The sequence below is a fragment of the Salvelinus namaycush genome, chromosome 21 (genome assembly GCF_016432855.1).
Source record: "Salvelinus namaycush isolate Seneca chromosome 21, SaNama_1.0, whole genome shotgun sequence".
In the NCBI taxonomy this organism is placed as follows: domain Eukaryota; kingdom Metazoa; phylum Chordata; class Actinopteri; order Salmoniformes; family Salmonidae; genus Salvelinus; species Salvelinus namaycush.
In genome coordinates, this window is record NC_052327.1 from 7,855,298 (window position 1) to 7,871,678 (window position 16,381).

At 44.7% G+C, this 16,381-nt stretch overlaps 1 protein-coding gene and 1 non-coding gene across 6 annotated transcripts in view; both read right to left on the minus strand.

Moving 5' to 3' along the window:
• LOC120066044 (la-related protein 1-like) overlaps positions 1 to 16,381 on the minus strand; it is a 91,316-nt gene that overhangs the window by 11,452 nt on the left and 63,483 nt on the right. For 2 of the 5 annotated variants that reach the window (XM_039017120.1, XM_039017115.1), the window contains 9 exons: positions 12,076 to 12,272; positions 7,801 to 8,208; positions 6,021 to 6,144; positions 5,529 to 5,734; positions 5,150 to 5,256; positions 4,537 to 4,694; positions 3,871 to 4,015; positions 768 to 877; positions 398 to 525 (listed from right to left, as the gene is read on the minus strand). In XM_039017120.1, coding sequence (XP_038873048.1) covers positions 398 to 525; positions 768 to 877; positions 3,871 to 4,015; positions 4,537 to 4,694; positions 5,150 to 5,256; positions 5,529 to 5,734; positions 6,021 to 6,144; positions 7,801 to 8,208; positions 12,076 to 12,272 — 1,583 coding nt within the window. The remainder of the gene's footprint in view (positions 1 to 397; positions 526 to 767; positions 878 to 3,870; positions 4,016 to 4,536; positions 4,695 to 5,149; positions 5,257 to 5,528; positions 5,735 to 6,020; positions 6,145 to 7,800; positions 8,209 to 12,075; positions 12,273 to 16,381) is intronic. The other 3 variants (XM_039017116.1, XM_039017119.1, XM_039017118.1) reach the window with 3 other exon arrangements.
• LOC120066879 lies at positions 11,954 to 12,044 on the minus strand. The gene has a single exon (XR_005478858.1). It is a non-coding gene; the product is annotated as a small nucleolar RNA SNORA49 (small nucleolar RNA).

The window sequence follows — 16,381 nt, forward strand, 5'->3', positions numbered from 1 at the left end:
AGAACATGTAACTTTGACAGGTTTCACTAGTAGTAAAAAGTAGAAGAGAACATGTAACTTTGACAGGTTTCACTAGTAGTAAAAAGTAGGAGAACATGTAACTTTGACAGGTTTCACTAGTAGTAAAAAGTAGAAGAGAACATGTAACTGACAGGTTTCACTAGTAGTAAAAAGTAGAAGAGAACATGTAACTGACAGGTTTCACTAGTAGTAAAAAGTAGAAGAGAACATGTAACTTTGACAGGTTTCACTAGTAGAAAGAGTAGAAGAGAACATGTAAAACTTTGACAGGTTTCACTAGTAGTAAAAAGTAGGAGAACATGTAACTTTGACAGGTTTCACTAGTAGTAAAAAGTAGGAGAACATGTAACTTTCTTTGACAGATTTCCCTACTTACATCGATTCTGAAATCCTCGAGACGCTTAAACTTGCTCAAGCACTCCTGCAGCTTGGGGTCGATCCCCATGTTCTTGTTTTTGGAGTATTTAAGAAATGCCCAAAACTTCTCAAGTCCATACAGCTGGCCTGTGGGAGATGGGGACACAGAGACAGGCAGGTGTTAGGGAGAAGTCTAAGCCTACGTCCCAAATAGCACCCTATTCCCTATATAAGGCTCAAGTCAAAAGTAGTGTACTATATGGGGAATATGGTTCCATTTGGTACACAGAATGTACTCATTGTGGAGGAACAGTAGTAACCAAATCGAGAGTTATTGCGCTGGGTGAATGTGTATGGTTGAGGTTCCTTCTGTAGGTGATGCATCTCACCAGCTTCGTAGTCTTTTATGGTCTCCTCCTGGAAGTCCTTGAAAATGTTTGGCCTGAATTTCCTTTCCAGTCCGTAACTGTAGTACCTGAACAGGCACTCCAAACCGTACCTGCAATACAGACAACAGGTATTAATCAGCGGTGTGTGGTGATCGAGTAGACTAAACAAACACCCATTTACTAACACTGGTAGTGGTACTCGAATTTGGTACTGGAATTTTCTATTCACCCTGACTGTCTAGCTTTTATTTTGGTGATTGTTAGTTCTTAAAGATTATAAAAACTCAGCAAAAAAAAAGATACATCCATTTTCAGGACCATGTCTTTCAAAGATAATTTGTAAAAATCCAAATAACTTCACAGATCTTCATTGTAAATGGTTTGAACACTGTTTCCCATGCTTGTTCAATGAACCATAAACAATTAATGAACATGCACCTGTGGAACGGTCGTTAAGACACTAACAGCTTACAGATGGTAGGCAATTAAGGTCACAGTTATGAAAACTTAGGACACTAACACTAAAGAGGCCTTTCTAGTGACTCTGAAAAACACAGAAAGCAAGATGCCCAGGGTCCCTGCTCATCTGCGTGAACATGCCGTAGGCATGCTGCAAGGAGGCATGAGGACTGCAGATGTGGCCGGGGCAATAAATTGCAATGTCCGTACTGTGAGACGCCTAAGACAGCGCTACAGAGACAGGACGGAAAGCTGATTGTCCTCGCAGTGGCAGACCACGTGTAACAACACCTGCACAGGATCGGTACATCCGAATATCACACCAGAGGGACAGGTACAGGATGGCAACAACAACTGCCCGAGTTACACCAGGAATGCACAATCTCTCCATCAGTGCTCAGACTGTCCGCAATAGGCTGAGAGAGGCTGGACTGAGGGCTTGTAGGCCTGTTTTAAGGCAGGTCCTCACCAGACATCACCGGCAACCATGTTCCCTTTGGGCACATACCCACCCGTCGCTGGACCAGACAGGACTGGCAAAAAGTGCTCTTCACTGACGAGTCGCAGTTGTCTCACCAGAGGTGATGGTCGGATTCGCATTTATCGTTGAAGAAATGAGCGTTGCACCGACGACTGTACTCTGGAGCAGGATCGATTTGGAGGTGGAGGGTCGTCATGGTCTGGGGCGGTGTGTCACAGCATCATCGAACTGAGCTTGTTGTCATTGCAGGTGATCTCAACGCTGTGCGTTACAGGTAAGACATCATCCTTCCTCATGTGGTATCCTTCCTGCAGGCTCATCCTGACATGACCCTCCAGCATGACAATGCCACCAGCCATACTGCTCGTTCTGTGCGTGATTTCCTGCAAGACAGGAATGTCAGTGACCTGCCATGGCCAGCGAAGAGCCCGGATCTCAATCCCATTGAGTACGTCTGGGATCTGTTGAATCGGAGGGTGAGGGCTAGGGCCATTCCCCCTAAAATGTCTGAGAACTTGCAGGTGCCTTGGTGGAAGAGTGGGGTAAAATCTCACAGCATTAACTGGAAAATCTGGTGCAGTCCATGAGGAGCTGCACTGGAGTACTTAATGCAGCTGGTGGCCACACCAGATACTGACTGTTACTTTTTATTTTGACCCCCGCTTTGTTCAGGGACACAATATTCCATTTCTGTTAGCCACATGTCTGTGGAACTTGTTCAGTTGTTGAATCTTGTTATGTTCATACAAATATTTACATGTTAAGTTTACTGAAAATAAAACGCAGTTGACAGTGAGAAGACTTTTCTTTTTTATTACTTTTTTATTAAGTTTATTATGAAAAAAATACACTGAACAAAAATATAAATGCACCGATTTTACTGAGTTACAATTAAATAAGGAAATCAGTCAATTGAAATACATTCATTAGGCCCTGATCTATGGATTTCACATGACTGGGAATACAGATATGCATCTGTTGGTCACAGATACCGTAAGAAAAGATGGGGGCATGGATACATTATAATTTTTTTTAAAGTCAGTATCTGGTGTGACCACCATTTGCCTAATGCAGCGCGACACATCTCCTTAGCATAGAGTTGATGAGGCTGTTGATTGTGGCCTGTGGAATGTTGTCCCACTCCTCTTCAATGGCTGTGCATAGTTGCTGGATATTGTCGGGAAATGGAACATGCTGTTGTACATGTCAATCCAGAGCATCCCAAACATGCTCAATGGGTGATCTTGTCATTGTTTTCATCTGCCCATACCATAACCCCACCGCCACCATGGGGCACTCTGTTCACAACGTTGACATCAGGAAACTGCTCACCCACACGACACCATACACACTGCTTGCCGGTAGAGTTGAAACCGGGATTCATCCGGGAAGAGCACACTTCTCCAGCGAGCCAGTGGCCATCGAAGGTGAGTATTTTCCCACTGAAGTTGGTTATGACGCCGAACTGCACTCTGGTCAAGACCCCGGTGAGTATGACGAGCACGCAGATAAGCTTCTGATAGTTTGTGCAGAAATTCTTTGCTTGTGCAAACCCAAAGTTTCATCAGCTGTCCGAGTGGCAGGTCTCAGATGATCCCGCAGGTGAAGAAGCCAGCTGTGGTTGAGGCTGGTTGGACGTACTGCCAAATTCTCTAAAACATTTAAGAGAAATAATGTTTTGGGCATATGGGAAATGTCTGGGTTCTTTTATTTCAGCTCATGAAACATGGGACCAACACTTTACATGTTGCCTTTATATTGTAGTTCAGTAGGTCCATTATCTTTTCTACATACTTTATATCTGGTTTTAGTTGTTTAAGCTTACACAAAAAGGTTTTTTCTTTTTTCTGAAAAATTATTTTGTACACTGTTTAGACGGCCCCCCCAAAAAAGCTTAGGCGGACCACCCAAGAATTTCATTGGCAGAAAAATCCCTGTGCTTGATTTAGTCAGGTGTGTTCGAGCAGGGCTGGAACAAGTGTCTACCCCTGTTACCTCCCCTTCCCAAACACAATTTTAGGCCCAAATAATTTTACGGGTCAAGAGCCTTCACATATTGCGCTCTCCTTGCCCAACACGCAATTTTATGCTCTTTACAATCAAAGTTGTGTGTATAATTGGTAGATTGGTAAGTATTAAGCAAAGAATGAAATGAAGCATTACCTGTATCCCTCCTTGCCGTCCTCCACCACCAGCTGTCTGAACTCCTCGTACATCTTCCTGTTGAAGTGATCCCTCAGGAAGAACGACCAGAAACGGAACAGCGTGTTCATCTCCTGAGATTGGCCGATGCCCAACCGCTTGCGCTCTGTGATTAGTGGGGTGGAGGGGTGAAAGATCAGTCCAGACACTGTGTCCCAAATGCCACCCTATTCCCTATATTTTCAAAAGTAGTGCACTATGTAGGCCATTTGACCATTTGGAATGCACCCTGTGTGACAAAGCAAGCAACAGCTATTGTTTCTATACGCAGTGTTCCTAACTATTTACACACAAGTATAATGTGACGTGTGTGACTTCACTTTCTAGTCTCTGAATAGGAGAGAGTAAACAATGGAAGAGGTATATGAAATGTTGTGGGTCATTTTTTGAAATGGCAAAGGCTCTATGGAATCTACTGTGTAAGCGTGTGAATGAGTGACCTCGCCTGCGCGTGAATGAGTGACCGCGCCTGCGCGTGAATGAGTGACCGCGCCTGCGCGTGAATGAGTGACCGCGCCTGCGCGTGAATGAGTGACCGCGCCTGCGCGTGAATGAGTGACCACAATTAATGAATATATCTGTGTGTGATCTTTGTTCAGGGAAAAAGATATGGGTAGCTGTGAGTACCGTTTAGGCAGCGTCGACGGTACTTGTGATAAACGTGTTGCGTGAAGCCGTTCTCCTTGAGCAACTCGTGGGAGGGGTGCTGGAAATTGGGGAGCGACTGGGGGGTGCAGCCAATTCCCCCCAACGCAGGTGTACCCTCTGAGGGGCTGGCATTGGAGCTGGAGAGAGAGGGAAGAGGAGTGATTAAACGCACATACAAACACCACTGACAAATTAAGCCTGTATGAAATGGGTGTAAGTCAGCATTTTTCAAACTCTGTCTTGGGGACCCCAAGGTGTGCACATTTTGGTTTTTGCCCCAGTACTACACAGCAGATTCAAATAACCAACTCATCATTGGGATGTGATTGTTTGAGTCAGCTGTGTAGTGCTGGGGGGGGGAGAAGAGGAAAACATGCACCCCTTGGGGTCCCCAGGACCGAGTTTGGGAAACGCTGGTGTAAGTACAGCATTGGTAAGTACATGGACCAATGTGTAAGTGATAAACAATTCTGTACGACTTCAACAATTCTTATTGCACTGGAATGTTCTAAAGAAGACATAAAAATACTTTTGTAGTAATATGAACAAGTGCGCACGTTAGCAACAGGAGATGAGAGGGGACTTGACTCACCTGATAGAGGCGGTGCGAGATCGGTGCTCCCGCGAGTCCATCACCCAGCCAACGTGGCACTCCATGGGGGGGTTGGAGCTGTGCCTGGTCTTCCTTTTCCTGGGGGTCTGGAGACAGAGGGGGATAGAGAGAGGACAGTTGACCAAACAGTAGCCACAGCAGTCAAGACGCCCAGACCCAAATCCACCCCTAGTCGGAGGTTTCAGATGTAAATGAAAGACACTTCACAAATTAAATGTATTAGCATAAATAGAGGAGCAGTGTGCCGCCTGACAGATGTCAGATATGTCAAAATCAATAACCAATAGACAACTGTACCCTGGTAGATCTACGGGATGTGGGTAAGTCTAAGCAAAAATGTCCGAAACAAAATTGTTACCTTGGCGTCGACGGGCCAGCTCTCCTTCACAACAGGGTAGAAACGGGGCGTCATGGCGGGGTCCTTCCGGTGCGGGGTGCGAGGCGTGCGGGGTGTCCGGGCACTGCGGTAGTTGGGCGAGTCAGGTACAGTAGTCGGGAGGGAGCGTGCTATTGTGGAAGGCTCAGGGGCACCGAACAGTTTGTTCGCCAAGGCGTCTACGGGAACTGAGAGATGAGTCACATGTTCATATGGGTCACTTCTGTATCACAGCTTCAATATGCACATGAATAAGACTTACGTGGAGGTATTCCTATAGCTTGTCGGTGTTGTAAAGCCATAGAAACACCAATTTATTCAATGTATTATTCTGCTCTCTATATCTGGTGTTATTTCCCCAATGTTGGTTCATTAGAGTGGTTGTGTTTGGCATGTGATTAAGCCATAGCTGTGTGACCCCCCGTCTTAGTAAGAGGGCTGCGTCTCATCCGCTCATGTGTCTGTGGTACTCACTCTGCTGGGGCTTGGGGGGTCCAGGGGGCACCTCCTGGTTGGGGTCGACGGGGGGTTCTGGGGTCAGGCAGTCAAACTCCTCTCGGCTGATCAGGTGAACCTTTTTGAAGTTCTCCACCTCTTGCTGCAGACACAACCACATGACAGGGAGGCTCAGTGAAACAGCGGTGGTAAACTCAATGGGCTGGTTCGTTTCAGGGAGGCAGATCTAGTCCTAGAATAAAAAAGCATGTACAATGGAGATTTTCCATTGAAAGTGCTTCTTAGTGAAAAGGTCTTCACGGGTCCTGGTTGACACGATATACCCGAGACCCAACCAAAATTCTAACTTGTCCCTCGAGACTGGGTCCTGTTTGATTGTCATCGGGTCTATGTAACTACAGCGGTTAGACCCGAGTGGACCTGAATGGACCTGACCACAGCTCTGCATAGCTTAAAGCATATTTATTTTCCACTAATAAGGTGCATTTATTTACTTATAGATAGCCCAATCTAGACCCGGATCCGTTAGGGTTCAGGGCGGGTCTATGGTGTTGTCCTCTGGGCCATTCGGGTTCGGATCTGATTGTTCTCGGGTCCGTTCGGTCGCCATTTTAATTTTTATGATCGGGTCAGGTCCAATTGTCCTTGGGTCCATTTAGATCCAGAGACCTCTACTTAGTCCAGGACTAGCCTTTATTTGTGTCCGATAAATCGTCCCAATATCAATCAGACCAGGTGATGAACATTCAAAAGCAAAACACTTGATCATGTGCTCATTTACACCGCCTCATTGCATGTCCAAAAAACTGTTTTTATTCCAAGAGTCAAACAAAAGATGGGGGGGGGGGGGGAGTAAGAAATAGGCTGTAATCAACAATGATCTGTGTAGCGTAATGTACCTTCTTCAAAGTTTGGCAACGGTCAGACACGCACCAACATGGCATGGTGACCAAGAATACTACTAGGCTATATTAACTTGGAAGTTCGATGATGGCACTATTTCAAACTGGGGCTTTGTCAACAGTAACAACCTCCAAACACAACACAGAACCCTCTACTTTACTCAGACAAAACTGGTATAAAAATAACAAAATTATAGGAACTAAACTAGAACTTGACTTCTACACACTGAGCTTTTGTCACAAATGGCACCTTATTGCCTATATAGTGCATTACTTTTGAACAGGGCCCATACATTTCTGGTAGTGCAGTAAATAGGAAATAGGGTGTCATTTTGGATGCAACCTAGGAAACAAGACTTACTTTTCTTTTCAAGCGCGAGCCATCTCTGACCTAGTTACCTCTGAAGACACCTGAAGAGCCATTTTCCCCCCTGAAACCCACTCCACAGAGCCCTTAGCTAGGCAGACGCAGCCCAGGTAGGGTTTATTTATTAACACACCACTGGATGGGGGGGCACGTGAACGGCACAAAGTGCCCTGCCACAATGGGAGTGGGGACAAAAACAGCCCACTTAAGTTATATCAGTGATACGCGGTTGTTCATAACCGATTGGTTTATTATTGTTCTCTATTTGTTTTTGTTTTTAATCTCTGAATAGTGACTGTCACAACAAGAGTGTATTTTTTTTAAATGGTTTCCGGGCCTGGTGGAAACTAGGCACATGCCTCATTTAACTAGAGAATCTGGAATTACTTAGGCTGTCCCCAAATAGTTAGTTACTACCTATTGGAAATTCTAATATCCATCCTCACAGTCCTCAAATTAACGCACCTATTCTAGATAAGAGTGCTTGCTACCTGACTACAGAGTTAAAGTCAAAGTGAAAGGGACTGACCTTGATGGTGGCGTACTCGGGTTCGTAGTTGTCATCCCACAGGCCCGCTTCGTAGTAGTACAGGCTGTCGTTGATCACCTTCACCAGCTCATTGGTCAGCTTGGAGCGCGACGTGTGGTGGCCCGTGCGGTCACCCCCTGGGTGCTTGCGCAGATAGGGCGGCGTCTGTGTCACAATGAGGATCTTGTTGACGTCGTTGTCGGCGATCTCGCAGTCCGAGTCCTCGTCGGACCAGTCGGTAAATGTGTTCCTGCGGCCATCCATCTGCTCCATCTCCTCGTCAAACATGAAGTCCAGCTCCTCGGGCTCGTCCTGCTCCTCCTTGGCTGAGGCGGCGGAGGGGACCAGGCTGAGGCCTGCCTTGGGCACCGGGGAGAGAGCGTCTTCGTTCTGCTGCAACGAAGGGGTCTACCGTCAGTCAACGTCCATGGGAGGAGGCGTGGAGAGATGGATGGGTGCCAGGGTGGAGAGGGAGACAAGGAAGTAGAGAAAGGGCAATGTAGAGGTATGGAGCAGGCAGACAGTCATACTGTATACAGGCAGGGACACCATGAAGAGGGTGCTGGTGAGAGGATGAATAGATAACACCACAGGCAGGGGGAATGGACTGGTGATGATCAGCAACATATTGAACACACCCCAAATGGCAACCTATTCCCTATGTAGTGCACTACTTTGAACAAACGCTTTGGTCTATGCCTACTACCTGGCAGAATTAGATCATGATTACTTACATCAATCCAGTGGCGATTTGTTTAGCAAGCTCTGCAATCGCATGTGCACTACAAAAACACCTAATCAAACAAATCCCTGGCTGGTGAGCACTTTAATTAAAGGGTATCTACACCAAAAAATAGAAATGTCTTAGATTTTTCCCAGACCTTAAAAGTGGTCACCTGATGTGGTTTGGGCATTGCTGTGGACTTAAAGCTGCACTATTCAGAAATTGCTCTGCCATTTTCTGGTTGCAAAAATTCTAATAGATTTCAGACTCTACAATTTTTATATTGTAGAGATTCATAGTACCATCTAAACCACTGTGAAAGATATTTTCCATAACCAAAAATATTGTATTTTCAGCTGTTTGAAGCTGGTGTACAAACCGAAATTAAAAGACAAAATCAAAACTTAACGGGAAGCATAGAAATAGCGCACACAAAACTGCTTCTTAGACTTGTTTTCGATGAGTGACAGATCTATAAAACACCTTTCCATGTGAATTTGATGTCATCAAAAAAGTTACATATTGCAGCTTTAAAACATTACATTTAGTTGTTTTTCTATTAAAAGAAGGTGTAATTTTGAGAACAATCCCCCACACATAGGGGTGCAATGGTTCCGAAACTTTCCGGTAAATTTCTGATATTTTTCCATGGGAAGTTAAAGCCAAGGAATTTTGATTAAATTATTTTAAAAAAAAGTTAGCTTATAACAGTGAACCTTTTTTGTGGGATACACAAGGCAATTCTAGGTCTTGTGGCATATTTTGGTTAAACTATCCCCAATTCAATGGAATTGCAACCATCTGCATGCACAGTGCATTCTTCCATCACAAGTGCAGTGCATTCTCAAGATCTTGCACACTAATGAGATGCTACTGAGCCCACACTACTACACTGTCCGAGCCAAGGACGACATGCTTTCTGGTAAGTTTTGATTACAATACTGGCTGGGGTGAATATATTTTATATGACAGATGATTTTTTGTTTTTTGTTATCTAGTAAATAGTAGCCAACAGCAAAGTGTGTTTAAACAATTTCTGCTAGTTAGTTTTTGCTTGTTTGAGCCTGCTAACTGAGGAGTGTTAATTCACCTGTTTCTATACATGTTTCATTTTAAAACATTTATATTACAAAGGAGTTGTTTAATCTAACTGCTTAACTATTTATCTGTACATGGAATTGTATTTGTTTGTTTTCTTTTACTCATTTTTTTCTCATCTTTACAGGAAAATGCCACGGGCACTATTTGATGTGTGGATACATTTCACTGCAGCAAATGTAGAAGGAAAAGCTGTGTACATTTGCAAATACAGTGCCAAATCATGTGAAGAATGCAACAGAGATGCAGAATCATCTTGGCCAAGTGCGTAAAGTTCCCTCAGCTCTCACAACAAGCAACCTCTGACAAAAGTCCCTCTAGTTCTATTCGAGGTGAAAATGATGAATCAGACACCTTATCGATAGCAACAGCTCATGGTCCTCCTGGAATCAGACGCTTTTTTGACTCAATGGAGGAACGTAGTCAGAGAAATGCTGATGAATGTCTTGCTCGAGCTGTGTATGCAACTGGTTCACCTCTGATGCTCACAGGCAATGTGTATTGGAAGCGATTTCTGAATGTTCTTCGCCCAGCATACACCCCTCCAACCAGACATGCTTTATTTACTCATTTGCTGGATGCAGAGTTCAACAGAGTTCAAGTGAAGGTCAAGCAAATCAAAGAGAAAGACTATTGCAATCATCTCTGATGGGTGGTCGAATGTTCGTGGGCAAGGAATAATTAACCAGTATTCCTCAAGAGGACAGACAACGTTCTCTACATTGCAGATGAGCTGAAGGCAGTCAATGACCTTGGACCACAGAAGGTATTTGCACTGGTGATAGACAATGCTGCGAACATGAAGGCTGCTTGGTCTAAAGTAGAGTCCTACCCTCACATCACACCCATTGGCTGTGCTGCTCATGCATTGAATCTGCTCCTCAAGGACATCATGGCACTGAAAACAATGGATACACTCTACAAGAGAGCCAAGGAAATGGTTAGGTATGTGAAGGGTCATCAAGTTATAGCAGCAAAGTGAGAAGAATAAGAGCACCACATTGAAGCTGCCCAGCAACACCCGTTGGGGTGGTGTTATCATCATGTTTGACAGTCTCCTGGAAGGAGTCTCTCCAAGAAGTGGCCATATCACAGTCTGCCGATATGGATAGGCCCATCAAGAGAATCCTCCTGGATGATGTATTTTATTTTTCCTGAAACCTATAGCAGTAGCCATTGCACGGATTGAGGGAGACAATACCATCCTGTCTGATTTTCAGACTACTTGCAGATGTAAGAGAAGAAATCCATACTGCCCTGCCCACTTCACTGTTGCTCCAAGCAGAGGAAACTGCAGTTCTGAAATATATCAAAAAGCATGAAGACTTCTGCCTAAAGCCCATACACGCCGCAGCGTACATGTTGGACCGGAAGTATGCTGGAAAGAGCATCCTGTCAGGGCCAGAGATCTGCAAGGCCTATGGTGTCATCACTACCGTGTCTCGCCACCTTGGCCTGGATGAAGGCAAGGTTCTTGGCAGTCTGACGAAGTGGACTTACAAGCAAGGGCTTTGGGATAGAGATGCAATATGGCAGTCGTGCCAACATATCTCATCAGCCACCTGGTGGAAGAGACTTTGTGGATCTCTGTTGACTTCATCACCCTCCAAATCCCACCAACATCAGCCTCCTCAGAGCGCAATTGATCCTTGTTTGGGAACACACACACCAAAGCACGCAACAGGCTGACCAATACAAGGGTTGAAAAATTGGTGGCCATCCAGGCAAATTTGAGGCTTTTTGAGCCTGACAACGAGCCATCCTCAACAAGGTTGGAAAGTGATAGTGAAGATAAGGCCTCAGAGTCTGATGTTCAAGAGGTGGACATTGAGGAGGTCCAGGGAGAAGACATGGAAGCCTGAGAGGAAGACAACCAAAGCTTTAGTTTCTATATGGAGATGCGATGGATCATGGGGGATCATTATATATTCCCTTTTGTTGTTCAGCAAAATCATCCCATGTGAAGAATCAACTAATTTAATTAAAGTTCAATTTGTAACTAAATTGTTTTATTTCGATTGGAAGGATTTAATCATTTGCAATTTGTCTACTTACGATAAGGTAAAAGGTTTCTGTTTCCATATGATAAATATATCCATTTAAAATGGTATTAACATTAATTACCATATATTCCCGTTAATTCCAACGTAAAAAATACAAAAGCTTGAAAAACAAAACTGAGAAAATGGAATTTGGGAAAAACATAAGTGAATTAGGCAACAACAACAAAAATGACAGATTTTATATGGCCCTAATCAAATAGAACCGACATTCATCTTTGTTATAGAGTTTTTTTTTTTTGTTTTTTTTTTACAGGTATCATGTAGGATAATGGTCTGAGGTGAAAGCCATTACGCTGTATCCTCTTTCATTGCCAGACCACTCAACTGGACATAGAGTGACTGGATTAAGGGAGAGGAAGGCCAATAGACAATCAGGTCAACTCCACTCACCTTGGTTCTGGCCGGGGAGGGCTTGGGTCTCTTCTTCACCTCGATCCAGGATTCGGAGTCCAGGTCGGGCAGGCTGGCCGACAGTCCCTTGGGCATGCTCTTCAGGTTGGACACGTCCTGCTCCACCTTGGGCTGCATGGAGGCCCTGGTCATGCCCCTGGTGGGCGTGGAGGACCGGGGAGACCCTGGAGCAGACTCTGTCGATTAGATTGACTGTATAGGTGAGCACGAGACTAGACAAGCCTACAGAGTGGACTAGTGAGAGTAAGCTCACTCTATATCAGCTACCTTTCAATCGTTGTGTCTCAAATGGCACCCTATTTCGTTTATAGTGTGCGCTTGGGATGCAGTCATAAGCTACCACTCATACCCCTTGAACTACCTACCAGTCCTACCTGATTAAATAAGTGTTTTCGAATCATTGTCTATTAGACACAAAGCAGGAGAGCACTTGACTGAATCAGTGTACTCACAGAGAAGCAGTAAGAAATAAGCCCTTTTATCCAATGGTTTTACACCTCACAGTATTACACTGTATACCTCGGTCCTTAGGGAACAAGTGTCTGGGTTCTGCTCCAACTGAGCCAACGTACGGAAGCATTTAGCCTTCACCTGAGCGTTGTGATGATGTCAGTGGATAGCGAGAAACTAGCGCGTAGATGGTGACTGTGGCTGGCGGAGTACAGGGATCTTTCTGCGATTGAAATCATTCCTTGAGCATATAAAAATTCACTGAATAACAGTAACGAGTAAAAACAACAAGGTTATGTGCAGGGCTACGAGGTAGTTGAGGTAGCTACAGTGCATTCGGAAAGTATTCAGACCCCTTCACTTTTTTCACATTTTGTTACGTTACAGCCGTATTCTAAAATTCATTAAATAGTTTCCCCCCCCTCTTCAATCTACACACAATACCCCATAACGACAAAGCAAAAACAGGTTTAGATTATTTTGCAAATGTATTCAAATAAAAAAACTGAAATACCACATTAACATAAATATTCAAATTGTTTATGAAATTACACATATGGCGACGGAAGCACCTTTGGCAGCGATTAGAGCATCGAGTCTTCTTGGGTATGACACTACAAGCGCGGCACACCTGTATTAGATACGTTTCTCACATTCTTCTCTGCAGGTTTAGGTTCAAGTCCGAGCTCTGGCTGGGCCACTCAAGGACATTCAGAGGCTTGTCTCGAAGCCACTCCTGCATGGTCTTGGCTGTATGCTTAGGGTTGTTGTCCTGTTGGAAGATGAACCATCACCCCAATCTGAAGTCATGAGCGCTCTGGAGCAGGTTTTCATCAAGGATTTGTCTGTACTTTGCTCTGTTCATCTTTCCCTCAATGTCGCCTAGTCTCTCCGTCCCTGCCACTGAAAAAGATCCCCACAGCATGATGCTGCCACCACCATGCTTCACCGTAGGGATGGTGATGAGCGGTGCCTGGTTTCCACCAGACGTGGCACTTGGCATTCAGACCAAAGAGTTCAATCTTGGTTTCATCAAAACAGAGAATCTTGTTTCTCATGGTCAGAGTCCTTTAGGTGCCTTTTGGCAAACTCCAAGCGGGCTGTCATGTGCCTTTTACTGAGTGGTGGCTTCCGTCTGGCCACTCCACCATAAAGGCCCAATTGGTGGAGTGCTACAGAGATGGTTGACCTTCTGGAAGCTTCTCCCATCTCCAAAGAGGAACTCTGGAGCTCTGTCACGAGTAACCATCAGGTTCACTATTTGTTCAACACTTTTTTTGGGTTACAACATGACTCCATATGTGTAACTTCATAGTTTATGTTCTACTATTATTCTACAATGTAGAAAATAGTAAAAAAAATAATGAAAAATCCTTGAATGAGTAGGTGTTAAAACGTTGACCGGTAGTGTAGACAGGTGAGTGCCTTTCCAAATCATGTCCAATCAATTGAATTTACCACAGGTGGACTCCAATCAAGTTGTAGAAACATCAAGGATGATCAATGATAAGAGGATACACCTGAGCTCAATTTTGAGTCTCATGGCAAAGGGTCTGAATACTTATGCAAATAAGGTACCTGTTTTCTATGTTTAAAACATTTGTTCTCGCTTTGTCATTATGGGGTATTGTGTGTAGATTGATGAGAAAAATATATAATATTTTAGAATAAGGCTGTAACGTAACAAAATGTGGAAAAAGTCAAGGGGTCAGAATACTTTCAGAAGATTTCCCTTTACTGTAACTAAGGGGCCTAGACCGAACCATGAAAACAGCCCCAGGCTATTATTCCTCCTCCACCAAACTTTACAGTTGGCATTACGCATTCAGGCAGGTAGCGTTCTCCTGGCATCCGCAAAACCCAGATTTGTTTGTCGGACTGCCAGATGGTGAAGCGTGATTCATCACTCCAGAGAACGCATTTCCACTGCTCCAGAGTCCAATGGTGGCAAGCTTTATGCCACTCCAGCATACATTTGGCATTGCACATGGTGATCTTATGCTTGTGTGCGGCTGCTCGGCCATGAAAACCCATTTCATGAAGCTTCTGACGAACAGTTCTTGTGCGGCCGTTGCTTCCAGAGACAGTTTGAAACTTGGTAGTGAGTGTTGCAACTGAGGACAGACGATCTATACACCCTACAGCACACAACGGTCCCGTTCTGTGAGCTTGTGTGGCCTACCACTTCGCGGCTGAGCCGTTGTTGCGCCTAGACGTTTCCACTTCACAATAAGAGCACTTACAGTTGACCAGGGCAGCCATTTTACGAACTGACTTGATGGAAAGGTGGCATCCTATGATGGTGCCACATTGAAAGTCACTGAGCTCTTCAGTGAGGCCATTCTACCGCCAACATTTGTCTATGGAGATTGCATGGCTGTGTACTCGATTTTGTACACCTGTCAGCAATGGGTGTGCCTGAAATGATGAATCCACTATTTTGAAGGGGTGTCGACATACTTTTGTATATATAGTGTGTGTGTGTGTGTGCGTGTTGGGGTGTCAGTGTAAGTATATGTGTGCGGGTAGAGTCTAGAGGGTGTGGATAGAGTCAGCGCAAGACAGTTAGTTAAAAAAAAAGAAGAGTAAATGCAGGTATTCTGGGTAGCAATTTGATTAGCTATTTAGCAGCCTTGTTTAGCAGTCTTATGGCTTGGGGGTAGAAGCTGTTCAGGGTCCTGTTGGTTCCAGACTGGTACTGCTTGCCGTGCGGTAGCATCGAGAAAAGTCCATGGCTTGGGTGGCTGGAGTCTGACAATATTTTGGGTCTTCCTCAGACACCCCCTGGTATAGATGTCCTGGATGGCAGGGTGCTCGACCCCAGTGATGTACTGGGCCATACTCACCACCCTCTGTAGCGCCTTGGGACGGGTGCCTTGCAGTTGCCGTACCAAGCGGTGATGCAGCTAGTCAAGACACTATCAAATGGTGTAGTTGAAGAACTTTGAGGATCTGAGAGCCCCCATGCCTAATCTTTCCAGCCTCCTGATCGTCCATAAAGTTCACATTTTGACTAATTCTTCCAGGAGTCTTGATGATCATCCAGGTTCTTTTTGGCAAAACTTAAGTCAACTTTTTTGGACGACATGGGTCCCCGTTATGTCTGGTGAAAACCAAATACTGCATCCCACAGTAAGAACATCGTAACAACGGTCAAGCGTGGTGGTGGTAGTAGTGTGACGGATTGGGGATGCTTCGCTGCCTCAGGACCAGGATGACTTGCCGTCATTGAAGGAACCATGAATTCTGTTCTGTATTAGAACGTTTTAACGGAGAATGTCAGGCAATTCGTACGCGACTTGAAGCACAGCTGGGTCATGCTGCAAGACAAAGATCCAGAACGCACAAGCAAGTCTACATGAGAATGGCTGAAAACAAACAAATGTAAAGTTCTGGAATGGCTTAGTCAAAGTCGAGACCCGATTGAGATGTGGCAGGATCTGAAACGAGCAGTTCGTGCTCGAAAACCCACAAACGTTGCTGAGTTAAAGCAGTTCTGCATGGAAGAGTGGGATGTTAAGAGACTGATCAACAACTACAGGAAGCATTTGGTTGCAGTCATTGCAGCTAAAGGTGGCACAACCAGTTATTGAGTGTAAGGGGTAATTACTTTTTCACGCAGGGGCGTTGCATACGTTTGTTAACTACAGTGCCTTCAGAAAGTATTCACTTTCTTTTCACACATTTTGCCGTGTTCCAGCCTGAATTTAAGAGCTATCAAATCCAGATTTTGTGTCACTGGACTACACACAACACCCCATCATGTCAGTGGAATTGTGTTTTTTTTAAACATTTTTTACTAACGAATGAGAAATGAAAAGCTGAAATTTCTTAA